At 30.8% G+C, this 27660-nt stretch overlaps 8 protein-coding genes across 11 annotated transcripts; 3 read left to right on the top strand and 5 right to left on the bottom strand.

Moving 5' to 3' along the window:
• Positions 1-997: 997 nt before the first annotated feature.
• Positions 998-2887, bottom strand: LOC131670312 (chymotrypsin BII-like). Of its 2 annotated transcripts, XM_058945815.1 has the most exons (5): positions 2768-2887; positions 2349-2701; positions 2007-2273; positions 1831-1934; positions 998-1355 (listed from the first exon to the last, which is right to left on the bottom strand). In XM_058945815.1, exons 1-5 carry the CDS (start codon positions 2823-2825, stop codon positions 1295-1297), a joined length of 843 nt encoding a protein of 280 aa, XP_058801798.1. In that variant the 5' UTR covers positions 2826-2887; the 3' UTR covers positions 998-1294. The 2 variants fall into 2 exon arrangements, with proteins under 2 accessions (XP_058801798.1, XP_058801797.1); XM_058945814.1 differs by lacking the exon at positions 998-1355 and having other exon boundaries at positions 1399-1934.
• A 1752-nt stretch (positions 2888-4639) lies between these two features.
• Positions 4640-6867, bottom strand: LOC131670327 (RCC1-like G exchanging factor-like protein). The gene is made up of 8 exons (XM_058945838.1): positions 6616-6867; positions 6173-6436; positions 5810-6098; positions 5560-5732; positions 5331-5492; positions 5134-5261; positions 4919-5050; positions 4640-4835 (listed from the first exon to the last, which is right to left on the bottom strand). The coding sequence occupies exons 1-8, from the start codon at positions 6728-6730 to the stop codon at positions 4758-4760; spliced, it is 1341 nt and encodes a 446-aa protein (XP_058801821.1). The 5' UTR covers positions 6731-6867; the 3' UTR covers positions 4640-4757.
• On the bottom strand, positions 6652-12778 carry LOC131670326 (zinc finger protein 160-like). Of its 2 annotated transcripts, none has more exons than XM_058945836.1 (7): positions 12630-12778; positions 11562-12191; positions 10694-11483; positions 10155-10621; positions 9430-10086; positions 8409-9359; positions 6652-6713 (listed from the first exon to the last, which is right to left on the bottom strand). In XM_058945836.1, the coding sequence occupies exons 1-6, from the start codon at positions 12750-12752 to the stop codon at positions 8424-8426; spliced, it is 3603 nt and encodes a 1200-aa protein (XP_058801819.1). In that variant the 5' UTR covers positions 12753-12778; the 3' UTR covers positions 6652-6713; positions 8409-8423. The 2 variants fall into 2 exon arrangements, with proteins under 2 accessions (XP_058801819.1, XP_058801820.1); XM_058945837.1 differs by lacking the exon at positions 6652-6713 and adding an exon at positions 7174-7407.
• Positions 12779-14734: 1956 nt separating this feature from the next.
• On the bottom strand, positions 14735-16455 carry LOC131670324 (uncharacterized). Its single transcript, XM_058945835.1, has 5 exons — positions 15943-16455; positions 15732-15868; positions 15507-15648; positions 15317-15438; positions 14735-15235 (listed from the first exon to the last, which is right to left on the bottom strand). The coding sequence occupies exons 1-5, from the start codon at positions 16076-16078 to the stop codon at positions 14819-14821; spliced, it is 954 nt and encodes a 317-aa protein (XP_058801818.1). The 5' UTR covers positions 16079-16455; the 3' UTR covers positions 14735-14818.
• A 139-nt stretch (positions 16456-16594) lies between these two features.
• LOC131670303 (uncharacterized) lies at positions 16595-18133 on the top strand. Its single transcript, XM_058945799.1, has 3 exons — positions 16595-16952; positions 17038-17311; positions 17438-18133. The coding sequence occupies exons 1-3, from the start codon at positions 16789-16791 to the stop codon at positions 17918-17920; spliced, it is 921 nt and encodes a 306-aa protein (XP_058801782.1). The 5' UTR covers positions 16595-16788; the 3' UTR covers positions 17921-18133.
• Positions 18134-20244: 2111 nt separating this feature from the next.
• On the bottom strand, positions 20245-22162 carry LOC131670305 (histone RNA hairpin-binding protein-like). 2 transcript variants are annotated; one of them, XM_058945801.1, is made up of 3 exons: positions 21769-22162; positions 20773-21539; positions 20245-20676 (listed from the first exon to the last, which is right to left on the bottom strand). In XM_058945801.1, exons 2-3 carry the CDS (start codon positions 21510-21512, stop codon positions 20526-20528), a joined length of 891 nt encoding a protein of 296 aa, XP_058801784.1. In that variant the 5' UTR covers positions 21513-21539; positions 21769-22162; the 3' UTR covers positions 20245-20525. The 2 variants fall into 2 exon arrangements, with proteins under 2 accessions (XP_058801784.1, XP_058801785.1); XM_058945802.1 differs by lacking the exon at positions 21769-22162 and adding an exon at positions 21615-21748.
• A 244-nt stretch (positions 22163-22406) lies between these two features.
• Positions 22407-24874, top strand: LOC131670304 (general transcription factor IIH subunit 3-like). Its single transcript, XM_058945800.1, has 6 exons — positions 22407-22602; positions 22759-23258; positions 23334-23474; positions 23641-23776; positions 23848-23884; positions 23986-24874. Exons 1-6 carry the CDS (start codon positions 22593-22595, stop codon positions 24059-24061), a joined length of 900 nt encoding a protein of 299 aa, XP_058801783.1. The 5' UTR covers positions 22407-22592; the 3' UTR covers positions 24062-24874.
• Positions 24454-26842, top strand: LOC131670328 (uncharacterized). The gene is made up of 8 exons (XM_058945839.1): positions 24454-24494; positions 24538-24596; positions 25109-25261; positions 25351-25588; positions 25930-26017; positions 26189-26515; positions 26614-26777; positions 26839-26842. Exons 1-8 carry the CDS (start codon positions 24454-24456, stop codon positions 26840-26842), a joined length of 1074 nt encoding a protein of 357 aa, XP_058801822.1.
• Positions 26843-27660: the final 818 nt, after the last annotated feature.

The following is a 27660-nucleotide window of genomic DNA, read 5'->3' as shown; positions in this document are numbered from 1 at the left end:
TTGATTCCCGTTTTCCCCCTTTGAATATGTTACCCCAGCTACTAATTAGATCGGGCAAAATCGAAAAGGCTTTATCCTCGAAGAGACCAAACACCATGTTAAACATAAATTTACTTGGGATAGCTTTTACGAGGTGCGAGGGAACGACGGAATCGGGATAAGATACAGTTAGATCGCCGTCTTTCGTGAATTGCGAACAGTAAAACTCAGTAGCGCAGTCAACTGTGAAGTGAGTACTATTCACTGTCAAAGAGTAGTTCGATATGGTGAGCAGCTCCCTGTATTCGTGAATGATCTGGTCTCTTGATACATCGCATAAACGTATTCTGTGCGTACTCGTATCGCCGGTGTGACGGACCATAAAGTGATTCGCGTTGGTCGCTCTTGCAGAACAGACGTCGTTGAGCTAGTCGAGAGAAAAATCGAAGTCGAAGTATTAACGACGGGTCGCGAAGTGCAGCCAGCACCAATCGTGACCTTGGCAGTGCTCATTACTGTGAACGTTTCATCAGGCGAACTGCTGCTCGAGTAAATTTCGTACTTTTCGAGCAGAGCATCGATGTATATCGTTTGATATTCACAGCTATCCAACTTTGCCAAATTAAATTTCATCTGCCTTTCTCTGTTTCCATTGTAATCATCGAGCCAAAACAGCACGAATTTGACGCTCAAAGTGCGTTCCACGCACTTGTGAATACTTCCGGTATGCTGCACTTGCTTTCATAGCGAATGTTCGTTCTCAGGAATAAATCTCTTGAATAATAGGATTTATTGCGCATCATAAATATCGTCACATGCACGATGCGATCATCGATGTGCAGCACATTTTCGCTTCTTATGTTTCGCGCGGCGATTGGCGCAACAAGTAGATACAGTGCCACGAATGCTACTATATTGCAAGCTGATTACGTATTAATAAAAAAAGCAATTTTTACGGATGACATTCATCGATGTTTTGTATTGATCTATATTAATACAATATTTAAAAAAAATAGCTTAATATTTCAGTAGCTTTTATATCTCTAACAATATTTTTCGTTAAATAGATGTTTCGTCTATTTAGTAAATAAAATAACGAATAAAAATAGCGTTATAAATGAATTAATCAACATTCGTGTAAAAAGTATAGCCCTCACCTTCCTAGAAATTTCTACAAAGGTCTGCCAACACTGCTACATTACGTTCGGCAAGATTTCGCTTGAATAACGAAACTGCTAGTGGCACAAATGCACTCAAAATGATGTTTAATCGCATTTTATGTTCGTTGTCGCCTTTGCACGACAGATCATGCCTTTTAGATTCCTTTCGTTGCTGTTTCTTCATTACGTGAGTGAAAGTGCAAGTTTCCGCAATCGCTGCGGAATTGTAAATGTATTAACATTGCAGCTTTTTTGAGATACTTCTTTATAAGAAATGTAATGCATAATTGTCGCTGCATGATTGGTAAAGAAACGGATAAATAATGCTCGATGTATCATAAATAAAATTAGGTAAATGCACTCGTAATAATATATAATTACTGTCATTTGTGTTAAGTTTGTAACTCGGTAAGTGTCTGGGATAGAGCTACATTTATTAGGGAATTTTAGATTTCTTAATCCGTATCGTCAGACTATTTAGCCCTTCAGTAACAAGCCCATACGCTGATCGCGGTTTAATATCTTTTTCAACAATACAGTGATACAGAAGCAAAATACTAGTAATACATTTTTCTTATTAAAAATCATAAAATAAGATTGAAAATTACACTGCCTTTATAATTTGAGTCCAGTCACATTTGTTATAAACTTTAAGTAGTAATAAAGGCTAACATGTAAATTTTGTTCGTACTTTCTATTTTGTATTCCTTGGTGTGGACGACTTTTAGAATTTATACCGACAATACTGTATTTACTGGTGACCTTTCGAACAAAAATTGGAATTCCACTATCACCCTGAAACATGGTGACGATTATTATATTATCGAAGGATCGATTTTTAAACGAATTAGACGGGCGCTTACTAACGTTATGTAACGTTACGTATGGTGTATTATTTGTACAGATGATATTCTTCTCCAGATGTAATAAGCATGGTCTAACACCAAATAATGCTCGCTGTATGTTGTACCTACACTCATCTTGGCTAAGCACTTGTAAGAAAGCTTGCGTCATGTTTCTCGAAGCCACGGCATCGAACATCATCCAACTAACAGTTAAGATTCTTTTGCCTATCCACTTTTCAGGCGATTTTAGCGACATCTTTGCTATTGTAGCGTTAACGTGTTCTTTCAACTAAACGTTATTAAACGTATAAATTAATGTTACAGAGTAACTTTTGTAACACTTTATCGAGAGCATTTAACTTGCCTGTATTAAAGATATGTCATTACTGACAAATTCACTTCTCTTGTTCTTTTTAACGATCCACTGATCGAAAGTTTCCCACGCTTTCAAGCCCACTTTGCGACACTCGGCCAGGTCATTGGATTCCGCACAGACCTGATAATCGTCCAGGGTTTCTCCCGCCTCCATGTAACAGTGTGCTGCTGTCAATACGAAATTGCTCTTTATGAGGGCTCCGCCGCAAACGTGCCCATATGGATCTTCATCACTAATCAATTTTATGTTAACGATAGACACGACGAATAGGTATTCCCCCTTCTGTACCTGGGTCACCTCACCGTAAAGTGGATCAGTTGCGCTAAATTGACCTTCCCTTGCTGATATTCAGAAATTCATGTATATTTTATGGAAGCGATTCGATTAATAAATTTATTGGCACTTACACGAGAATATAGCAAGCACCAAAACTGTACTAATGTAAAATATGAACATATTGAACATTGAGAATATCCCGACGAGTCGAAAGACTTTAATTAGCTTTGTTGGAAATGATGTGTTATCCATGCAAGCAAATACTATTGTTAAAAAAATAAATAGTTTTTTAAGCTATACTTGGATACCTGTATTTTTATGATTAAGTATATAAAAAAAATTTTATGCATATTTTTCTTTATAGGTGCATATATTATCACGACTTGAAAAACACTAAAAGAAAATTAATAATATACATTAAATAGTGTTTTCATAACTTATGGGATTTCTAAAAAAACTTTTGAAAATATAATTTTTCGAAATATGTATTTACTGTGTAAATTAATTTCTTATGACAATACGATATTACGACTTTAGATTTTGATAATAGCATAATTTCTAAAAAATTGTTCAAACATGAATTTATTATTAACGCAGTAATTATATGGTTTTAAAGCAATTTTCGAATTGGATTTAAAAATTCAAAATATTGTGAAATAACAGAAACGGTATTAATGTTATATCAACATATAAACATTTAGATATGAGATCGTAAAGTTTAGATGGCGAAGTGAAATTTTTATTTGCACACGTTTTAGTTTTACACACAGGCCGTCATAAAGTAATTTTGCGCCGCTAGACTCGACTACGTTTTTAGATGAAAATTAGATTCTTGAAATAGTTCAAGAACCTAAACCAAAACTTGCAGCTGAGTTATATTAAATCGCAGCACACTAAAGTGGGTCTGTTCAAGCCTTATCAAGTTTTCGACCCCTTTGTATTTTGGAGCTTATTAAGACTCGATACTTTTCAATTAATTTGAGAGATTTTGCCAAATTTTTCAGAAAATAGGCTTTAGATAACAGTTTAAAAATTTATATCTCCCTAAAAGCTCAGCTAGAAGCTTCGAATCGATACGTAATCGAACTTTAAAGCATACAATAACTCAACCCATTTTATGAAAAATCAATACAAGTTATAAAATCACAATATTGGAAAAACTGTATAATATATTGATATTTAAAGTTTCAAGCTAGTTACATTCACTATCAACTTTTTTGAGTACTGAGCCCTAACATATAATTTGTATTATTTTGCTTCTACACACCAACCGTGGGCCTGAAATATTTCTGGAATTTACACCAATAATTACTAACAGAAAGACTAAGGTAAGAGAAAAAATTAGATATTGAAAGAAAAGTTAGAATGGAATAAATTTAATTCAGCTATGAACTATGCCAAGGCAGCAGCTACATTCATAAGTCAATTATTAATACCAAATAATCAGACAAATATGAATTAATAAAGAAAAATGATGTAATTACAATATATCCTATTAATAATTTTGAGAATATGAGTTCGGATAATAATTAGTTGAAGATATTAATGATCAAAAGAAATTTTACGTTATGAAAAAAATGCATAATCTTACATCGATAGAGTTTCTTCCTCGTTCATGTAAGTTCAGTGTGCTATTAATAGATGATTGCTCACATCGTTAGCTGCTCTAAACTGACTTAAATACGCGCATAGGTAATATGAATTTTAAATATATTGAAAATGATAATACAGAAGTATTACTTAAAATAGAATTATATTCGGATCATACATACTATTGTAAAGATGTCAAAATAATGATGCATGCATTACTAAGGTTTGAAATTGAACAATTCTATACAGTAATAATCAGTATTCGTCATTTACAACTTTAACAGTGGTGAATCAAAATTAAGAAAACTTTCTGATTTATTTTGAATAATTAAGGTTTTGGATAAAAATTGTCATGTATTTAATTAATATTTATACTTTATTATACAAAATAACGTAAAACAATCAAGCTTAAATTTACATATCTGTACAATTTTTTAATTTTTGCAACAATATTTTATGTTGTTTGCAGTGATGTTGAAACGTTCTTCAAACCTTTTGACATTTTAAATATTATTTTTTTACTTTTGCTTTTCAAATATAAGGTTTACAAAGCGATACTGTATGATCAACTCCACAACTAATTTTTTGTACAATTGCTCCAATGGAAACCTTAAAAAATGTAAAAATGTAATTAAACTTATTCAGGTGCTCTATTACTTACATATCAAATAAATCAAGGTTGAAATTCTCACTTTTAAAGGGAAATATTGATCTTTTCGATGACCAAGTCCTAATGCGCCATATTTGTTTCGACCCCACATATACAGATTGCCCTGGTTTGTTAAAGCACCTAGTTGATTGATTCCGCTAAATATTTTAATTACCTGTAAAATTTAATTTAACATAATATCTGAAATAATTTTCAGTCATGTATATTCGTGTGATTTTAAAATAGAATGAACCATACTTTCGTATTTGGTTCGAAGGCATTTACGCCAAAGAGGGTCTTCGGAATCAACGTCGGCTTTCTAACACTTTGAACTTCTGGTCCCAGTCCAAGAATGCCATAACCCCACACAAACACATCTCCTTCATCTTTTGAAATAATAACATTGAATAAAATTGCTTCTATGCAAGTATTAATCAGAAATATTTTAAACTCACTATTTAGAACCATACAAAAGCTCCCACCAGACGCAATGTCCACAATTTGACCAAGACCACTGCACATTTTTATTTCAGTTGCTATATTTATTTGTTGGCTATCACCAATTGCTGGTAATTGTGAGTATTCAGAGTTTCCCCAACCAAACACGGTACCTTTATCTGTAAAATTATACTGACAGTCAAGAAAATTTACTGTTTCATTTTTATATGAAAAATCCAAACAAACCAGAAAGAGCTAAAACACAATCAGCAGTACATGTCAGTTTGACAATATTTTCACCAGCCAGATCTCCTTTTACCAGTGAAGGTTTGTATTCATTACGATAGTGCGCAAGACCAGTTTGACCATCAGCACCCCAGCCAAAGGCATATACTTCTCCCTTTTCAGTTACAACCATACTAAAAAATAACACTCATATAATGAATAGTTTCCTCTATCAACATTTACTTTTTTGAAGTTCTATAAGATAACAAACCTATGATCTTGTCCAGCAGTAACAGATCTCATTTTAACTCCTTTCATGTCTGGTATGAAATGAATAGCTCTACTTTTTAAATAATTTTCATTGATAATTATTGGTCGTCCACATTGTCCATAGCCATTGTTTCCCACAGTATAAAGTCCTTCATCTGTTAGTATAAGAAGGTGTGCTCTGCCAGCTGCAAGTCCTAATACTTTGGTTGTCTTATTTTTTAATGGTATGAATACTGGTCTTGGCTCATTGACAATTGGAATTTTCAACTTTTCATCTTTTGGATGATATCCTGGAAATAAAGTTTTCAAAATTAAATATTTTAGTTGAGCAATTAGTTTACAGTTAATAATAATACATGTTTACCTAATTGTGAGTCAGAATTGATTCCACTACCATAGACAATTTTATGATCTTTGGATTTGACAGCAAAAGCTGTGAACCCGTATCCAGTGGCAATGTCAGTAACATCATTGTATTCACCAAATGATAATCGGTGAGGAAATCCAGCATATGCCACACTCTCTTCAGCAAAAGAAATTCGCTTGACAGTACCAAGTGCACCATGTTCTTGCAATCCCCATACATAAACACGGTGTGTTCCAGGTTTGCTTGTAGGATACTTGTAAACTGGAAATTGCATGACATCTTTTTTATTTATTGATTTATTAATGTTTTTAACATAATCAAAATAATTTTGTATTAAAATTTGGAGGTTAATTATGAAAGAAGTTAGAATATTTTTACAAAAATAAAGCGATATTTTGTACATCTTTTGACGGATTTTATTCTATGAAATTTGTACTTACTTGGCAATACTTTTAATTTCTGTTTTTTCATAAATTTTGGTTTTGATTTTTTTGAATTAGTTCTTCCATTTCTTCTGCCGACGGCTGTTGCCAAATTTCTAATTACGTTAAACATATTTATTAATATAGTTCTACAATTTACAATTTACAATTACGACTAATTTATCATCCGAATCCACGTAAAAATCGTTAAATATAACATTAAAATTTAGTGAAACCTCACAAGTCTCGGTTTTTCATTTTTACTCGCGGTCGTCGCGCGCACACATGTTCCAATCAGCTGATTCTACAGATTTCTTATCAAGTTGACCACGTGTATGTGTTTTGATGAAATTTGGAGCAATCTCACAAGCTAAATACACATGTTATTTACATTTTATTTTTAATTGTTAATACGTACAATGTACTTAGTTTTCATTTTATTTTGAAAATTTTTTTAATAAATATATTTTAATATAACATTAAATAATGTTTATAAGTTTGATAAAATGAATGTGTTTTTTAGTAAAATATTTTTAAAATAGACGTGCAATATAGTTTTTATTGCATTAGAAAGTATTGAAAAATTTACATTTTAACTGGTATTTTCAGGAGTACAAATCATTTTACTAAATATAAAATAATAAATCATACCAATATATGTTACATTCATACAAATTAACTTGGTTATAAAACTACTACTGCAAATATGTAACATAATTTTTTAGTCGCACTACTAGCGTAAGTTAGTAGTATTAAGAACTTATTAGCGTAAGTTATGATCCACCGATTATTGCATCTGTGTATTTGAAACTGGAAAAAAATAAAAATAAAAATCAAGAAATCGGTTGAAATGATCTAATATATCAAACGTTGAACAATGTAAAGTTTTCATAATATATAAAAAAGCAATAAAGCTTGATTTAATGCGCAACAATATTTTTATAGAAAAAAATAGGGGTTGTTATATTTCAGATTAATATAGAAAATGTTTTTCTGAATTTACTTATTACATTGATTTATAAAAATTGCGGTGGATTAAAATTTCTATAGAGCCAGGGAAATTGTTTCAGTCATATTATTTTGTTTATATAATATTATTTTAGTAAAAAATGTAATGGATTTATGAGTTAATATAGTTTATGTGAAGACTAATTAATATACTCCACACTTATACATTTTTCAAAATAATCAAGTTACTTGGTATTTGTATTATTCTTTGTATAATCTGCCTTTCTCTCAATATTATAAAATCCTTTCTTTCGCAAATTCTTTTTGTACATTTACAATTATCACTTACAGAAATCTGAGAAAGTTATCAATATTTTCTGCATATTCGAAAAATTTACTGAGTACACACACAACCATTAATACATGTACATTCTCACAAGATAAAATTATCTATGTTACAGTCATACTACAAGTATTATACATCTAACAAAAGCATTACCCCTGATTATAAGTTTCCAACAGGAATTTATGCCTTTGATATTATTCGAAAATTTTACATTTATAGAGTGATTTTTTTCAATTGATTTAATTTAGAATAACTTTTATTGCTTTCAATGGATTCACCTTGGCGAAAATGTATTTCTCCAATATTAATTTTATTAGTATTTCAATATACGTTCAAACAATAATTAAAAATTACTATTGACTCATATTGACTTCCTTCATACTAGATTAACATACAAAGTAATTTTCAAGGAATGAAATTCTAAAAATGCTTATATTGCATGTAGTAACGAAGGTTAACGGAAATATTATATTACAAATAGAATCATTCATACAGTCAGTTTTTTACAGTAACTCACAGTCTCTCTCTCTGCCTAACTCGTGAAAATTTTATTGCCTTCAGACAGAGCAATCAGCTCCTCGCTGCCTACAAAAATAAGCGGCATATAAACGTCCTGATTGGTTAGTACATGTGGCTGCTCGATGGTCGCGCCAGGTCTTGCAAAGGTGATAGTCTTGATGTTCTGCGGCTTAATAATCTGAGCTTGACTTATCGTTGCCTGTTGCAACCTTAATTCGTGCGTCTCTTCTAATTGTAGCTGCTGCTCTTCTTGTTCCTCTTGTTCTTGCGCACACAATTCTTGCACAGAGATTTGATTGTTTTGCCTACCTTGGACGAGGTTTTGTTTACATCTCTTGCTATGAGCATACCTGCTGCCGTTATTGTTGAACCTCCTGTCGCAGGTAGGGCAAGCATACGGCCTTTGGCCAGTATGAATAAACACGTGTTCTTTTAACGACTTCAGCCTCCTAAAATGCTTTGGGCAGTATTTACAACTGTACTTGGCCTCTCCAGTGTGAGAAGTCAGATGATTTGCCAAAGTATCTGCCCTGGCAAAAGCTCTCGAGCAATACTGACAAATATACGGTCTTTCCTGGGTATGGGTACGCATATGCATCTTCAAATAAGCATTGGTAGTAAACGGCCTGGAGCAAACCTCGCAAACGTAGGGTTTGATGCCGTTGTGAGCTCTTAAATGAGCTATGAGGGTTGTCGACTGAGTAAAACTCTTCGAGCATATTTCACAAAGGAACCGTTTTAGTGTGTCGGACTCTTTAGGTTTTTTCGTAATTCGCTCGTGCTTTAGTAAATGATTCTTCATTTGCTCTTCCTTGATAAAACGCTTTGGGCACTTCAGACACTTGTATGGCTTGATCATATTATGCTTAGCTACGTGTAATTTCAAGTGCTCACGTCGGTAAAATTTCTTTGGACAAATATCGCATAGATATTTCTTGCCTTCATGTACCTGAACAAATAAAAATTATTTGTTGATCTTATTACTCTGTGAATTAAATATATACCAAATGGATGCTCACCTGTATATGACGCAGTAATCCTTTTCTGGAAGTGTAACGCTTATTGCACTCTTGACATTCGAGTCCCACGATATCCGTCCTCCTTTTTCTTGGTGCTTTCTCACAATCGTTGTCATCTGGTTTAGGTTCGATTTCCTGTAAATCTTCCTCCGACAATATACCTTCTATAACATGCTTCGTTCGATGCTCCCTAAGAATCTCATTATTCTCAAATATGTCCCCACAAATATTACATTTTCGCACTTGATCAGGATTTTTCTCCGAACACTTATCATAATGTGCTTTTAGTTTGTCTTTTCTGTAGAACTTGACATTGCAGATGTCGCACTCAAAGTTTGGTTCTTCGTGCAAAAGTTGATGACGGAGTAGTGACTTTTTTGTGCTGTACTGTTTTTTGCACGTAGGGCACTCGTGACTGTCCATCGGCCAATCAAGACCACCCTCAAAGTCGTCATCATCTTCTTCGTCGTCATCCAATTCTTTTTTAACCGACATTTCTTTCTTTTTTGTTGATTCAGATTTACTAGAACTTTCATCTATTGAGTGCAACTCCATATGCTTAGTTAGGGCTTGCTTCGAAGGAAATTTCAAGTTACACGTCGCACAACTGTAAATCTTTGGGTTTCGTTGAGATTTCTTGGTTGCATGTAGTAAATTCTGAAATTATAAAAATAAATACGTCATAGAGTAATTTAGAGAATTCTTTTATTTCTATTTATAAATACCAATTGAATGTCTTCTACTACAGACGACATTTCTATACTTTCTTCAAAATCGCGATCCTTCTCCATTTCTTTATCTGGTTCATCCTCAGATTCGTCCAAATTCTTTATCTGATCAATAATTTTCTGCGCTGCTTTAGCAGCTGATCTTTTAATCCTCTTGTTAGGATCGTATTCTTGCCCCTGCATTATCGTCTTGTGATTTGTCGCAATGAGATGATTACGAAGAGTTAATTCATTGTTAAACGTCTTATTGCACTGCGTACATTTGAACCTTTTTAGACCTTTTAGATTGCTTCCGTGAACCTCGGAGTGTTTCCGTAAAAGATCTTTTCTGGTGAAAGATTCGTGACAGACTTTGCAGTAGTACTTGGTAAGACTAGGTATTGGCTTTGTAATTTGCAGTTTTATATCTTTTATACTTTGTTTGTTGTTTATGATTTGTTCCTTTGAATTATCTGTCGTAAAGTCTATAATATATTAATTTATTAATATTATATGCTTGAAAGTGTAAAAAATAAATGTATTATAATCCTATCTACCTGATATAGTAGTTTCCGCCATATTTTCGAGATCCTGTTTACTGAGTACGCCTTCAACGACATGTTTCATTCGATGATCTCTCAATTTTTCAATTGTGTCATAAGCTTCCGCGCATACGCTACATTTCAGTAAGCCATACATATTTGCATCATTCTTTATTTGCGTTTCATCGCCTTCACTCTTTACTTTTTCGTAATTATTATAATCAATTGGATTGTCATCGTAGCCGTGATAATCGAGACTATCGTCATCTTCTCTAAATGATACTTCCAGAGGCATCATTTCATCCTTGACCTCGTTTTTATCTTTTTCATGCTGTTGTAAGTGCTTTTTGAATGATATGACGTAAAGATACTCTTTACCACAATGAGGACAAGTGTTTGGTTGTTTTCCACTTGATGATATTTTTGGAGGGGATGGACTTATCGGAACAATTGGCGTCTTTTCCGGTGTTCGTTTGACAATTGGAAAACTTTTTCTTAGTTCTTCGTGTGTCTGCATATGCTCTCTTAGAGCATCTTTTGATAAAAATTGTCTATCGCATATAAAGCACATGAAGTAAACCTTTTCCGACTTGTCTACTTGAACTTGTTTCAATCTTGAACTAAGATTTAGATTTTCAAAATAATTTACTTCATCGTTTTCTCGAGCTTTCCTCTGATTTATTTTGCGCTGACTACGGCGCGTCGCTTCATTTGGTTGTGCCTCATTGGGGGTACTAATGATTTCGGGTTTTTCATTTAAGGAATCTTCTTCCTCCTTAATTTCTTCTGTGCTACTTTGTGTTTCCTATTTAATTATAATCATATTAGAAAAAAACATTAGATAAGTAGTTGTATTAACATTTCAATGTAACAAAAAATTCACCTGTACAATTGTTGCATCGTTTTCAGCAACATTCTCTAAATGTTGGGAGTCTGCTACATAATTGTGTTCATCAAGGGCCATCTGGTGTACTTGATTCAAATCATTCTGTAACTCTTCTCTATCTCTTATTTCACTGAGCATCAAATCTTGCAGTTCTTCTGTTTCAAATTGATTATTCTGTTCATTTGGTACTTGTTGGATTTGCACCTCTTGCTCCATGCCAAATTCTTGATGGGTTTCAATTGAAATTTCATTGTTATTTTGGAGAAATTCCTGGCCTTCTTGTTTATTATCATGTGTTCCTACTATTTGACCGTCCATCATGACATTTTCTTTCTTATCACTATGTTCACTCTGGAGTACCTCTTCATCTATTTTTTCACTCAATAGATCCATGTGCTCTTTTAATATTAAACTTTCCTGGCTATTTTCACTAACATCATTTCTATGATGAACTAGGTTAACATTGACTTGATTGAAAAAGTATTCATCCTTCATATGTAAAGAGTCTACTTTATCTCTCAATACTGTGTCAGCTTGCTCAACTTGCAATTTAAACTTGTAAGCTGATTCAAGCTTGTTGTAACAATCACAGCAAATGTGAGAGGGTAATCCATCTCCTGGCATGATCTAAAATAATATTTATTATAAAATTCTTGGTATATTATGTAAAATATATCTAATTAATCACAAATGAAAAACTTGAACAAAATAAGTACTTAAACATGTTTTACAAACGAATACCACATAATGATTCCTAATGATACATGAATTATTTATTACTACCAGTAACCACAAGATTAGATTAGGTTGTTTAAAAACAAGGCTATAAAAATTACAAAATTTATTTTTAGGAAAAAATTCAATCAAATAAAAACAAATGAAAAAAAGAATATTGGAAAATCATCCGCCGCCAACAAACAAGCGAACGTCAAATACTTGCTATTAAAAAACAAAAACTACTTGAGTTTTCTCATCGTATGAATGAGAAAAGCAGTTAGACAAGCTCGCTAAAAAATCAGAAAAATAAAGCTCATTTAACCTAGTGACTCAAAGCAACCTCCTAACCTTAACGTCAGTAAGAGCCATGACTTTTTCCGAGAGCATGATGTTGCTGTCATTATGAAAGAGGCCTCTCATCGAAGAATTGCTGAGGAGACATGCTCGACAAATATCTATTTGTTCCGGCATTACCTCATCCTCTGGTTTCGGCTCCGACGAACTCACCATCTCGATGGCGTCCATGTTTTTGTTTGTGGCCCACAAAGTGGCCCACCTTAGATCAGCGCTGTACTATATATACTGACTGCTGTGCGGTAGGGGTCGGTATCCTGAAGTTGCAAGTATCCCGAATCACAATGCCTGACTTCTACCCGCACTTACTAATTACTTTTTTTTTAAAGATGATTAAAAAAGTTTGTCTTTATGAAATTACAATCGATGTAATTAATACTGCTCTAATAATGTAACGTTTTCTCTATTAAAGTATGTTATTTTCGAAGTTTGTAAGTAAAACATCATGAATCACGAAAATTAATTACCAGCTGGTCACCGGAGGAGGAACGGTTAGCTGATTTTTATGATTTTTGTTTCAAATTGAAAAATCGAAATCGTTTTTTTTATAATTTGACAAAAAAATGATAAACCTCGCTGACCTTTATAGCTATTGTATTGGTTGACGTGTGATGAGAGCGCGAAAATTAAAATTTCACTATGCTTTGAAACATTTTTTGTTATATACACAAATGCAAAAGATTTAAATTTTATTAGCAAATTCCAAAGTAAATTCAATGTATTAAACACTGATATGTATCTTTAAGACAATTAAGAATGAAAAGTAAGTCGTTTCGAAAAAAGAAGTGTATTTTGGAATTATGCTAATCATTTTTTGCTTCAAACGACTAATCTATTTTCTATTTCTAAAATGGAAGTGAATATTATTATCTAAAATCTTTATTTATAAGAAAGAGAATAAACATAGAATTGAATAGATTAAAAAATATTTTCATTTCTGTACATTATTTGTTTACATATAACTTATACAGGCAGCATGAATTATAAATATGTAATATATAAGTATTATATATGATACAAATTCAGTAATTATTGGAATTGATACTTTTAAAAGTAAATATCAATTACTAATTAAAGGTGCCTCTATTTATCAAATCATATTTTAATTTAGGCCTTAAAATACTCTCATTCTATCTTCAGATGTAACAAAATGCATTTACATATGTATGTACATTATAAGAAAGCTGCACTTTGCACACATGTCAAGTCTTTGGAGTCTTGTACAACATGATAATTCTTGAAATTATTATTCGATAAGCTATTTATTAATTGAACATAAAAAGTAAAAGAATATTTTCTCAGAAATAAAATATTATTTAACATGTGAACTATTTACCAAATAATTCATTGAAAATTAATTGAGAAAAAATATTGAACACGATATATTTGTGAAGTTGATAATTTGTTAGTGAAATTGTAATGGAAAACATCCATAAAAATTTTATTCTTCACATAGAACCATTCTACGTAAAATCTTTTTTTAATGCTACTATATTTTTTAATGCTATTATATTTTTGTTGTTCAGTTAACTAGCATCATATTGAATAATAATTTGTAATTTTCATATTGAATCGAACTTAAACAAGATAAAACGATAAATTATAACGATCATTCTTCGTGTGCTCATATAAAATTCTCTAACAGTTCACTCATGTAACCACAGTAAAGAGCTTTACTTGTTTTATAATATTTGTTATCGTGATAATACACAGAGATCAAAAGTACAATAGAATAACGTAAATAAACTCAACTATTAATCCTAGTTATTCTTTCAAAACTTCGCACAATAGAAACATATGCAGTCTAATTGATCACTTTAAAATAATTCACAGAATGCAACTAATTGCGAAGTATTTTTACATCGGTTTATCATCATTTATGCTAAATGAATTACAACGTAGATATCGTTTTAGTATTCATTCTTGATACAATTAATTGACAGTTGAAATCTATCATTACATGTTTTTCTTTGTACTCGACTATCTGATTATTTATTTATTATTTTTATTGTGAGATGTAAGATGCCAGATATCCATTATACTGTACTCATTTTTTAAACTACATTTTGTATATATATATATATATATATTATATATATATATATATATATGTGTGTATAAACTGACGATCATACGACTATAACATGATACGTATGCGGCTGTGTGTGAATACCGTATGACAATTATAAAATCTCGTAGAAATTGAGATCACAGAATTCTTCCTCGTTGGAAGTAGCGATTTCTTCGCCATTCAACCTGTAAGGTTTCACCCAGGTTTTCAAATTAATACCGGTATCGAGATTTTCGAACGTCGTCTCGAGATGTGGCCGTGTCACCAAAATACATTTGCTTTTGATATTACTTTTGAGAAACTGCCATATCTCGACTTGCTTCTCGTCCGTTACGTAGAACTCAAACGCGTTATTTATGACGATCACGTCGGCACTTTTGACAACATCATCGGACTCTTCGATTTTTTTGCACATGACTTCTATCCTATCTTGCATCTTATATTTTTCGATTATTTCACGTTGCAGCTTGCACAGATCCTCGTTCATTTCTACGCCGATTATTTGCGACGCATCGGTAAGGACGTAAGCCTATACAAATTCATTTGCGTAAGTTTAGTGTGACTTAGCAATTAAAATTTTATTTTAATAAAACGAGTACATCTGACTTACTCCATATAAAACAACTCCTAATCTGGACCCAACGTCTAATACAATTTTGTTTTCCAATGTGGGCAGGCAGTCATTGAACACATAGTATACTGATTTTCTTGACATGGAGTGAGATATGAATACTTAAAAGTAAAATAGTAATTTAATAATTGTATGAAATAAGAAATGGGTTTAAATAATGCTGAATTACTCAAAGGTTCAATATTTTTCGATCCACAGTCCATGCAATAATTTCTCTTGAGTTTGCCATCCTCTGCAAGATCTTCAATATCATCATCATCATACAAAAACTCATCAACATGCACTGTTATATCAGAAAGACAATCAGCATTCTGTAAATTTAAATTATTTTAGAAAATATATAGGTTAAAGTTATTGTGATTTAGCAAAAGTATTTATAATAAAAAAATTCTACCTGTCCAGTTTTTGGTGGTGAAATTTTTTCTGATGAAAGAATAGCACTCACTGGAACTTTTTTCTTTATCTCTTCAGCAATATTATTTAATGTAGATATAGGATCATCCAATAAACCTTCATGTTTTTCAGAATCCTCTAAATAAAAAAACAATAATATTTGTAAACGAAGTATGAAATTAGTACTATAATACCTGTAAGCAGTTACTTACCATCTTCATAGGGTTCCCCTAAATTATTGCAAGATACTAATTGTTCATAGACAAAGTCGATGAACTTGACTTTGTTCTTCTTGTCAACAGATGCAAACAGAGCTTTGAATTTTTCTTTAGCTTCTTTCAAAGACATTGTTCATTGGACTATCATTCGATAATATCACAAATATCACAATAATTTTTGTTATAAAGAGCGTCTCTTATATATCTTTCAAACATGTGGAACTCAGCTAATTACACTGCGGCATGCCGAAAAAACACATGATAACTTAACCTTACTCGTGTAATTTTCAGTGCTAATCATGAAGACTGTATACAGTCTCCATGGTGCTAATACAGAATTCAAACACAACGAAACAGCGGACTGTGGACCTGGGGGCCTATTCTGAAAAAAAATTTTGTGGTAAATCAGTTTGTCACTTCAGTTTACCACAGAATTAATCACTTTAGATGTGATAAATGCTTATGACATGTGCTAAAATTTTTTTTCAGAATAGGCCCCCTGTGGTAATAAATACCGTACGGTATTCTGACTCTCGGATGACGGATCTTATCTGGATGAGTGTACAAACTGAAGTCAGCTGCAAGGAGCCCTTTATTTTTTTTCGATATATAAACCATCGAATCCATCGAAGCCGAACACTGCTTCTGCGGCCATTGTTATACGCTACTGATGCATTTCGCAGTTTACATATATTTTTTTAATTTTTCATATACACAGTATCGAAATTAATCGTTGTTAGTGAAGAACATTGCTAAGAAAGGTTACAATAATAAGTATATATGTTTATCAGAGCATAAATTATTTATAAAAGACCGCTTTACAAAGTATTTTCGTACATCATGGAATTTGATTGTGATGGCAAAGAATCAACAATTACCGATGATGTTTTAATAAAAAAACATGAAAATTTATTTGTCAAAATATCATCTAGTTGGGAAATAAATAATGGTAAAATTTTAGAAGACAGTGTATCAACTGTATCAGTTTTGCAAGCTTCAGAAAAGTAAGTTTTCTATTAAATATTTCATTCTGCATAACTATATACTATTATTTATTTATAACATGTTTTTGTTTCTGTTTTTTAAAAGGATAAATCTTGAAGATGTAGTATCATTAGATACTTGTGTAGCATTGAAAGCAGATCCATCAGGAGAATCATGCAAGGTAGATTTTCAAGTGACAAACAAACAAAAAATTGCTCGTATTGCAGTAGTTTCTGAAGCATCAGTATTAGAACTTTTTAAACAATCTGGAGAATATGCTAATACCATTTTTGCAGAGTTTGTTGATGAGTTTCAAGATCATGCAGTATATATTGCTGAATCTATAATTCAACCTCCGTCAACAGAAGCAAGTATAAAGGTAAATATTATGGTTTATGGCTTTCATATCCATATTTAAGTTAATTTAAATTTTTTGAGAACTTTGACATTTAAATAATTTAAGAAATCTTAATAATTTAAAAAATTTTATTCGTTATTGTTTTAGTTTACTAGAACCAAAAATAAAGATACAATGTGGATATATGGAATAAGACTCACTTTAACAGAGCCATTATCAGAAAATTCTAAAAACCATTTTGATTTTGATGTGATTAACAATTACTTGAGTAATACACCTCGAATCAGGCCTGAAAGGATTGAAATGGCAAAAAAAGTTTTGGAGTCTTTTACTAGTGGAGATTCTAATTCTTCTGGAGATGACATAAATACCCGCTTTCAAAGCTGGGGTATGGCGGGCTGGAGTTCAAATAGTTCAAATAGAATTCAGGGGAATAATAGGTCGAGTAATACTAGTGAAGTAGATAAAAGGTCAGAATGTAATGGTACTTCCATAACTGTTAACTCTGAATTGAAAAAATATATAGACGAACAGTTTACTAATATGGAAAAAAGACTGATGGCAAAAATTGAGTCAATGAATAGAATCATAAATCAGAAATTAGATATTCTACTGAAACTAGAATCCTAATAAAAAAATTGATAAGTTGTTAAGTTTTTTAAAACATTTTTATCTACAAAGTGAAAATAAAGTTATGTACACAGTTTCTCAGTAATATTTAATACAAAGTATTTTGAATGGACACTACAACAATAAATATTTACATTAATATTCACTTTTGTTAAAATGCTTATTTGTATGATGTTATATGAAAAATATTTAATTTAATCTATTCAAGCTTAAATATTATTATTTACTACAAGTTTACTCTCACATCCCTTATTATCTCTTGAGTCCTCTTACCTATCCCTTTACATGTAGTAATATGTTTACTATCATCACTAAATGTATTCATTATTTTCTCTGATTCTCTTATTATTTTAGTTGAATCTTTAATTTGTTTTCAATTGAATTTTTCATTTTTATTTTATTTTATTTTTGTTTTCTATTATTTTTGTCTCTTTTCATTATCTATCAAATTCACTTTTATTTAAAGAATTAAAATCTCATCTTTTACATCTGAAAATTCATTTTGGGTAACAATTATAAGTTGCTGTTTTCACTTAAATTAGTTAAATAAGTAAAATCATTGCATAAATGAAAGAAAGGCATTTCACAACAAATAAAATGCAATAATTTGGTACTATATAAACCAGTGTATATATAAATTTGAATCTGAATCCACTACTAGTATTTTCAAAGAACGCAATTTTTTAAATAATATATGAAAAAATAGTTTGTCGATCTAGTCTATTATACAACAAAAAGATTATAACGAAAAGGTCTCGTATAATTTTTTCGTAAAATGTGTAGGTCGTCAAAAATTATAAATTTTTTTTACTGAAGTTAGATATTAATAAACTTTATAAAGAATATGTACAATCCACTTCAAAGAAATAACTGTTTGATATTCCTGTTAAACAAAAGAAACAACTGAAATTTTAAAAAAATCAATAAAAATATTATGTGTGATTTATAATTAGCTATGTTGAAGATAATGAAGAATATATTTTTTTAAATAAATGAACTTAAGTTCATTGATACAGTGTTCTTATGTATTAGTAACAAAAGAAAGAATATAAACGACCTGCCTAGACTTCCTTCAACTTGATTTGTTTGCAATTGTTCGCAAAATTGTACTTAAATCAAATCAATATGAAAATGAAACCAACTCACTAGCACACCCTTTCAAATGAGTCCACTTACGAAAAATCAAAATAGGTTGAATTGTTTCAGAGAGATATTCAAGTATATCATAAGAAAATAATAATTCACGTCGAATACAGAACTTCTTATACTTTGCTAAAGTGACGTCAAAAGAATACGTAAAAAAATAGTGTCGCTGGAAGCTACTAGATTTTGTAAAATATTGGACAACTTACATATTATAAAAATTGTTTGTCATTTGGTACTATTGCGTTAATCATTAGTACAAACAATATCTACAGTATCATCAGAATAATGCAATATAAATGAAAACGGTGCCGAAAAATTAATATTCCAAGAGTCCGCCCTTAATTTACTTATCGCTTTTTTTTCGATTAAAATTCTTACCGTACATGATTTATTTGCCTTCTGCAACAATTTAACAGAATTAAAATCTTGGACTACACAATTATTTTTCAACAATAACTATTTTTCAACCGTCAGAAGTCAATCAAAATGATTTAAAAAATTGAGAAAGGGATATATATTAAATTATATTCTTTCGAAATTTTCAAATTGAAGTAAGCCGTCTGAAATATATTACTTTTTCTTAGTTGGTTTAATATTTAATAAATAGTTGCTTATCCTGATTAATTACTGGAAAGAAAAAAATGCAAGACGTAGGACTGAAAAGAAAAGCGATAGGCCTGTTAAGCGCAGAAACGCGCTTGGAAAATTAATTTTTCCAAATTACTTCCATTTTATATTTTATAGCTTTTTAGCACTTCTGACGCTGTTTGTCCTGATTAAGAGTATTAATAATAAATAATAAATTGAAGTTTTTTAAATTGTAAGATTTTCGTAGTTTTATCAAACTTGGTAATTTCTCACGATCTTTTAGCTTCTATGTAATCTTGGAAAAAATTTAATTTATTATTACTCTGATCATTTCTGTTGATTATATTGCAAGCTTTATAGCGAGTCGAATATGAAATAATACATTGGTTCAACAAAGGAGTGAATCTATACCTCAGCAGAATGTATATTTAAATTCAATCCAATTAACATTATCTAAGTAACATATAAAACTAGATTCGAATATTTATTAATTAGAATAAAACAATTGATTATATTTTTTTGTTACAATAATTTGTTTATATATATATATATATATATATATATATATATCGAGGTTTAGTGAATAAGTCTTGTAATAAGATTTCAAGTTTGATAAATAAAAGAAATATATATCGAGGAAGTAAAAATAAAGCTATATACTCATTTCTTCAATAATTTTTAACACAAAAGTATTTTATAGACATTATAAAAATAAATGTTTACAATGACATTCACTTTTCTTAAAATACTTATTTATATAACATACTGAGAAAAATGTTTAAACATGTAAATAATTTACTATGAAAAAAGACATGTAAAGTTTAAACCTATTTTGATGCCTTATGAATAAATGGAACAATTTTCAATATTGCTAAGATTCGTTTTTCTTATCTTCTTTTTCATTCTCTGGATCCCACATATGAAGTTGCTTACGCCACAGTTTTACCATACCATCCCAACCTCGTCTACTGTATTTCAAATACATTGGAGGTGTTCGTGGATGCTCTTTAGTACGTTTATCTCTGAAAAAATAGAAAACATAATTTAGATTAATTTTCATTTACCCTAATAGGATAAATTTAAATCTATTATTTTTGTTATCATTTAATTTTCCTTACTTTGGAACTTGTTGAGAATATACATCATAGCCTATAGTATTTTTTCCATAATCAATATCTTTTTGTCTACGAGCTAGCACAGCTGCATCAGTCTCATATTCAACATTCTTTTTGTTACTATGATTAGATAGTGTACTACAACTTGTATCACTATTCCGCCTACTCCTATTCATTGTTTCTTCTCTAGGCTCTTCTTGCTTTATCCTTTTACAAGGAGTAACATTTTCACTATCATCACTTGTATTCATTATTTTCTCTGATTCCTGTTTTGTTTCAGTTGAATCTTCAATTTCTTTTTTAATTGAATCTTTTATTTCTATTTTATTTTGGTTTCCATTACTTTTGTCTCTTTTTTCATTTCCTTCTGAATCCACTTTGATTTCAGGAATCAAAATTTCACTTTTTATGTCTGATGTTGAAACATCCATCTTAGCTGATAACGATAAGTCACTTTTGCCACTTAAATTAGATAAATCAATCTTGCTATTTGATGATGATAATTCAGAAGGATATGAATCTGATTCCATGTCACACCATAAAATAGGTGATGGCTTCAGTTTCTCAACTTCCTTGTTAATTTTCTCATTGTTACTGATTTTTTTTAATTCTACTTCTTCATCATCATCATCAGTTTTGATTTCTAAATTTCTACTGCAATAAATTGCTTCATTCAATAATGCATCATCATCATCATCTGCACAAGGGAAAGAATTAGAGTCTTCTTTGATGGTAAGTGCCATTTTTATACTTACTACTTAATGAACAACCTGAAACAATCAGACTTTCAGAAAAACAATCAAAACTATGGACTATTAATTTTTTGTTTACTAATCAAGAAATACCAAGATAGTTGTATAACCATTAAATTTATGTTTTAATATACATAAGAATAACAAAAGAAAATATCAACGTTCAATACTCTATTCTAAACAAAGCTTGGAATTTTCTTGGAAGATTGTATACATGGCGTCTTAACCTGCTATCTAAATCACTTACGCAAAATTTTTACGTCTGATGAAAGTACAAATGATTTTCTAAAGTAAACGAAATTAACTGCTCTCCAGTTTTTTTTAGACTTGATGTCTATTTTAGAAATAATAAAAGCCTAAAAGAATAACGTTTACAGGAAAATTAATGCGAGCTGATATCACAGGAATATTCATAAAGTCAATCCTCCACGACTCCTCCCGGCCCCAAGCATCAGTTATATCTAGCTCGCGCCCTTTTCAATCAACCAGCGGCGCAAAACGCGCCTTTTCTAGAAAACTACATTGTCAACCAAAATCGTGACTAATATAAGTTGCGTTTACAACTAAAATTAAGAATTTTATTAAATAAAATTGATAGTAACAGTTATGTGAAATTCTATTTAAACCTAACAACTCATTTTAATCAATTTTAAATGGTTTTAATAATACACTAATTTGAAATGATATTGTTAAAATAGCGACCGTCAGAGAAACGTAAGAACAGTACTGGAACTAATATAAGAAGTAAAATTCTGCGAAACTCATACGGGCCTTTTCACACTGAAAGAATATTCCTGTAATGTTGTTGTTTCGTGTGAATTTGTACTTCACGGAACGAATGTTCCATCAGATACACATTCGACAATCGACATCATCTATACGCCTGTGCACACACTCTGTGATTTAAAATCTGACCGCTCTGGCGCTCTGACGTTACTGACACTGTGTATAGTTGTATGTATGTATGTACAATACATACATAGTGAGCATAAGTATTAGTATATATAGAGAATGTTTATTTTGTACGTATGTTATTTGTAGTTATAATTTTGTAAATAATACAACGTTACAATGGAAACTGGTGAGTAATTTATTATTCTTTAATAAGTGTAATGAAACTGCTTTTTAAATAGTCGAAAACAAAATTCCGATACGAATAACCTAAAACAATATTATTAATAGTAACGTTAAGGTGAATCAATTATAAACATGAATTAATTACTATATTTATTTACAGATTTAGTAGCAGAAATTGATAAGAGTCTCTGTATTGTGATTTTAGATATAAATCCCATGCAAAAGCTTGTCAAACAAATTTTGACTCAATGTTTAGACTCAACTATTGTTTTCTCAAATGCACACCTAATGCAAACACCAAATAATCACATTGGAATTATGGCTTGTCATAGCCAAGGTGCACAGTTTCTCTATCCCAAAGACAAAATGCCAGAAATTCGGCAGTTTGATGGACAATATGAAAAATTTACTCAACTTGAAAGAACTGTCAGACAAGAAATTCATAAAATGGTATGTGATATGTCTATGGATAGAAGTTGTAACGAGGAAAGTTTGATATCTGGTGCCTTATCTATGGCTTTGTGTTATATTACTAGAATGGAAAGAGAAAAAATAGCAGGTGAAAAATTACATTCCAGAATCTTAGTTATCACTGCTAGTCATGATTCTGCAACACAGTATATGAATTATATGAATATCTTTTTTACTTCTCAGAAAATGGTGTGTCAAAATATTGTTATTTACCAGAAGTACAAAGTCATAGTTTAAAACTAAATTTATGATGTATTATTTCAGGGTGTTATATTAGATGTTTGTAGTTTAGATCATGAACTTACTCTTCTCCAACAAGGTTGTGATTTAACTGGTGGTAACTACCTGAGGGTTCCGCAACAAAATGGGCAACCTCCATTAGCAGGCTTGTTGCAATATCTATTGGTATGTTAGTTTGAGAACATAGGCGTTTATGTATTAGTCTTGATTTTTTATAATTATTAAAGATAATAAGTTTTCAATTGCACTATTTTTATGTATATTCATAACATTAAATGATAGAAATTGAAAGAAATTTCAAATTTCTTTATGATAATCATTTCTATTTCAGTGGATATTTTTGCCTGATCCATCAGTCAGGTCAAAGTTAGTACTACCACCACCAGTTAAAGTAGATTATAGAGCTGCATGTTTCTGCCATCAGGTACTTGTTGATACAGGATTTGTTTGTTCAGTATGTTTATCAAGTGGGTATTATTCAATTTTCATACTACCAGATATAAATTGATCACACTAATATTATTTTATTTATTTTTAGTATTCTGCAAGTTCAGCCCTCTTTGCACAACATGTCAGTAAGTATCAACTGTTTCATTTTGGAAAAGTTAATTTTAGACAAATAAAACATTTTAATTTCATTAAATCTTAAATAAGCATTAAATCTTTAATGTTACAGTACTATTTTCAAAAATCCTGCTCCAATTCCAATGAAATTGAAGAAGAAAAAGAGAAGTGTGGATCCTGTTCCTTAAACGAATTATTTATATTTTTATTATGATGTTTATCTGACGAGATGTGTAAGCACGAATATACGGATCTTTCAAATTGTTTAGTTCCGAAGATTAACACATAATCCATATTATTTTTCGTGAATTATTTATCGCGATATGTATATTTGTTAATTCAATGTTAATCAAAACACAAAGCATTAAATGTTTACATTCATATTTAATTTATTCTAATAGGAATTCTTAATGTTAGCTAATTTTCCTAAAAAATACATGTTTTTAAGTACAAATTATACTTCAAAGCAAACAAAGATATCTCGACGAGTAAAATAATTATTCCGTTGAAAAAAGGCAACGGGTTAGCAGCATAGCGCTTCAGGGCAAAGAAGAAAAACCTCCACTCTTTATAAGTATAAATGACCCTTTCATTAACGTTACGCAAACAAGTAAAGAAAGGGTTAGCTGACACTCAATTCATAAGCATAACTGGATTTTTCTAGCCAAGAGTACTTTATGGCACAGAAATTGCATAAAGAAGTTATATTTCTTTTGAGTTTTGGTATGTATTTTATGTTTATAAGCTTTCTTTGTAGCAATAATTGACGCTCGTAACATGGCTACTTTCTTAGTATGTAAATTCTTTCTTTTATTCAATCAATCTCCTGATTCTATTTTTTAATATTTTTATTAGAAATCTCTGTGGAAACAGCATTTAAAGCAAATAAAACTGCCTTTCAATTACTAAAAACTTAACGACATTGGATACAGTAAATTGAAAAAGTATATTTTGGACATATGTTATAAAAAATTTAATTGAGGATTTATTAGTTGAAATTTATTAGTTGATTTGTTAGTCTCTGAAAACATTTAAGCTCACTACTAAGTTTGGAAAACTTTTTTCCTCAATAACGTAAGGTCACAAACTTCTTAAATTCGCAAAACCTCGGAAAATTAATCGCAACTACACATTAAAATACCCATATACATGTTCGGTCAAACTTTGTAGAGGTTTAGAGTCTAAGCTAATTAGCTTATAACTATAAAACCCTGTTTTTCATTCTATAAATGTAGAATGCAATTTCGTGTTCTGCTTGAGTTTTTGCAAATTCAATACTAGGGCCCTAGATAAGACAACGAAAAAATTAGAAACAAAACGGAACGACTATCATGACAAAAGAAAAATTGTACAAGAACAGTGGAAAGATTTAGCACAAAAAGAAGCAAGTTTGAGAGAAAAACTTTATCAAATTTAATCAGGTTGAGACCCATTCGTGTATTAAATTTGTGCAATTAACGAACAAGATAATTTTCAGTTTGTAAAAGAAATCAAGAGAAAAAAGAGAGGGCAGCAATAAAAATCGTCGAACAAAATCAATTAAAAGAAAAAAGGCAAATTCAGATAGAAGAACTGATGGAGAAATGCAAGGAAATTTCAGATACAAAGTTAAAAATGGACAAGAATATTGCCAAATATCAAATTTATGAAGAATTTTTACTGAAAGTAATCGAAAAAGAGGAATCTATGCAAACTATTAACGACTTATTAATGAGGTAAGTTTGTCATTGTTTTAGATTGGGGGTAGAAAGAAATGGAAACTTAGTTTTATTAAAATTTTTCGATATGATGATGTATGTATATAATCCATTGGCGATTTCAGTCCACTGTCTAGGATATTATAAAAAGTAGGTTTTCTCTGTAGTCTAATTGCCATTTTTTAAACTGTCATCGCGTTTACATTTGCAATTATTATTAGCAAGGTCTGCTACATATGAAGAACAACTGTTTTGTATTGTTCTTCTCTCAGCTTCAAATGTTTTGTTCAGTGCACTTTCAAATTCGTTTTATTTGACTGTGCCTCGAATATTTTTTTCTGATTTTCATTGATTTTCAGATACGAAGCTTTAGTTGCAGCAAAAAAGGAACTAAATGACGTTCAACAGCGTGACATTATGAAATTGGAAAAGGCTAAAAGCAGTTTGGTAAGGAATTGTATTTATATGTATATGTAGATCAATAATATGTATTGTAAATTGGCACCAATTTGGTAATTGTAAGTAGATAAATGCACAATGTTTAGAAACAAAAAACACCAGGTAAGTTGATAACCGTTAACCGACACACCCTATATATGTTAATTTATAATTTTTTAGAATCACCTCATAGAGAAGTATTCAGTCAAAGTAGCAACATTGAATAATCGTATCGATTGTTCAAAACAAAGATACGAACACGCTCAACACGAATCCGCCAAGTGGGAAAAAGTTTTTCAAAATATACAGAGTGAAACTACTGAAATTCTATTGGATGTGGTTACCATTAAAGATACGTGTAGACGAATGTACATGGAAATATGTCGTAGAAAGAACCTTAAGACGTGTTATACGAATAAAGTTGAAAAACAATTGTTAATTATTAAACAAACAATTGGAGAGTTCGAGATTATTAACAGGAAAATTAAAGACATTGAAGAATTGAGAGTGAAAGAATCGATTGAGAATCGCGTTTCAACTGATTCCAGATAATTTTTAATGTACTGATTAAATAAATATATGCAATATTTCTATTTGTTTTATAGATGAAATTAATTGAAGAGAAAAATTTCGTAATAATGGGCCTGAATAATCAAATAGCAAAATTACAGGCCCGATACGAGAATACCAATATAAAAGCATTAGAATCTGAAGAACTAGTTACTGAAATCAAGAATAATGCAGTCAAACAAATGGAGAAATCGACACAGTAATTTCGAATTTCCTAAAAACTTGTCTGAACTGAAATGAAACTTAATGGTATTTCGCAGGTGAAAAATTCAATTTGGAATATTTATGTGCATATGTCTCTCTCGAAGAAGCATCCGATTAAAATAAAAAAAGAAAATGTCAAAGAACAAATGATGTATATTAACAGGACTTTAACAGAACTCAATAAAGTTAATAAACTCATTAGAAAACGGACCCAGAAATTGAAAATGCCATAAATGGAAAATAGAAAATGTAATTGAGACAAGAGATTTTTGCTTTAATAAAAAATTGAACCAAATAAGGACATAAAAAAAACAAACTAAAAAAAAGTGTGTAAAAACTTTCGGTAGGACACGAAAAAAATCACACTAATCCCCTTCTCTGTCGCCAACTATTTAAATGGGTTTTAAAATACTCCATAGATGCTTCAATATCTCCGAGATACGTCTTATAATCCACATCACTCTGTTCTTGAGATCCAGATGCGATCGCTTCCCTCTCAGAATTGCAAAACATCTTACCAGGCCTGGATTCTCTCTATAAAAAAAAATCGTTCAACTTGGCTTTTTCACGAAATTCGTAACATTATCCCTCGTACCTCGCTCGCTGCCATAATCCTATTTTTAATATAAATTATAAATTTCCTATAAGGAATATGACCCGTTAGTGATGTGTAGTAGAGCCCTAAAATGTCATAAACTCTCTGCATTTGTTTTCTATTGATTTTACATCTTAATCCAATATCAAAAATTGATTTGCTATTGATTTTGAAGAAATCACAGTTCAACTCAATGAGAGCTCCATGCACTACAGCGCAATCTTCCAAGTCTCGCATTTTTCTGAATGCCATAGTGGGTGCTTCCACTATGAAAAATTATATA

This window comes from Phymastichus coffea, unplaced genomic scaffold (genome assembly GCF_024137745.1).
Source record: "Phymastichus coffea isolate CEN01 unplaced genomic scaffold, Cenicafe_Pcof_1.1 PCOF00108, whole genome shotgun sequence".
Taxonomy (NCBI): domain Eukaryota; kingdom Metazoa; phylum Arthropoda; class Insecta; order Hymenoptera; family Eulophidae; genus Phymastichus; species Phymastichus coffea.
This window is presented reverse-complemented; position numbering and strand designations above follow the sequence as displayed.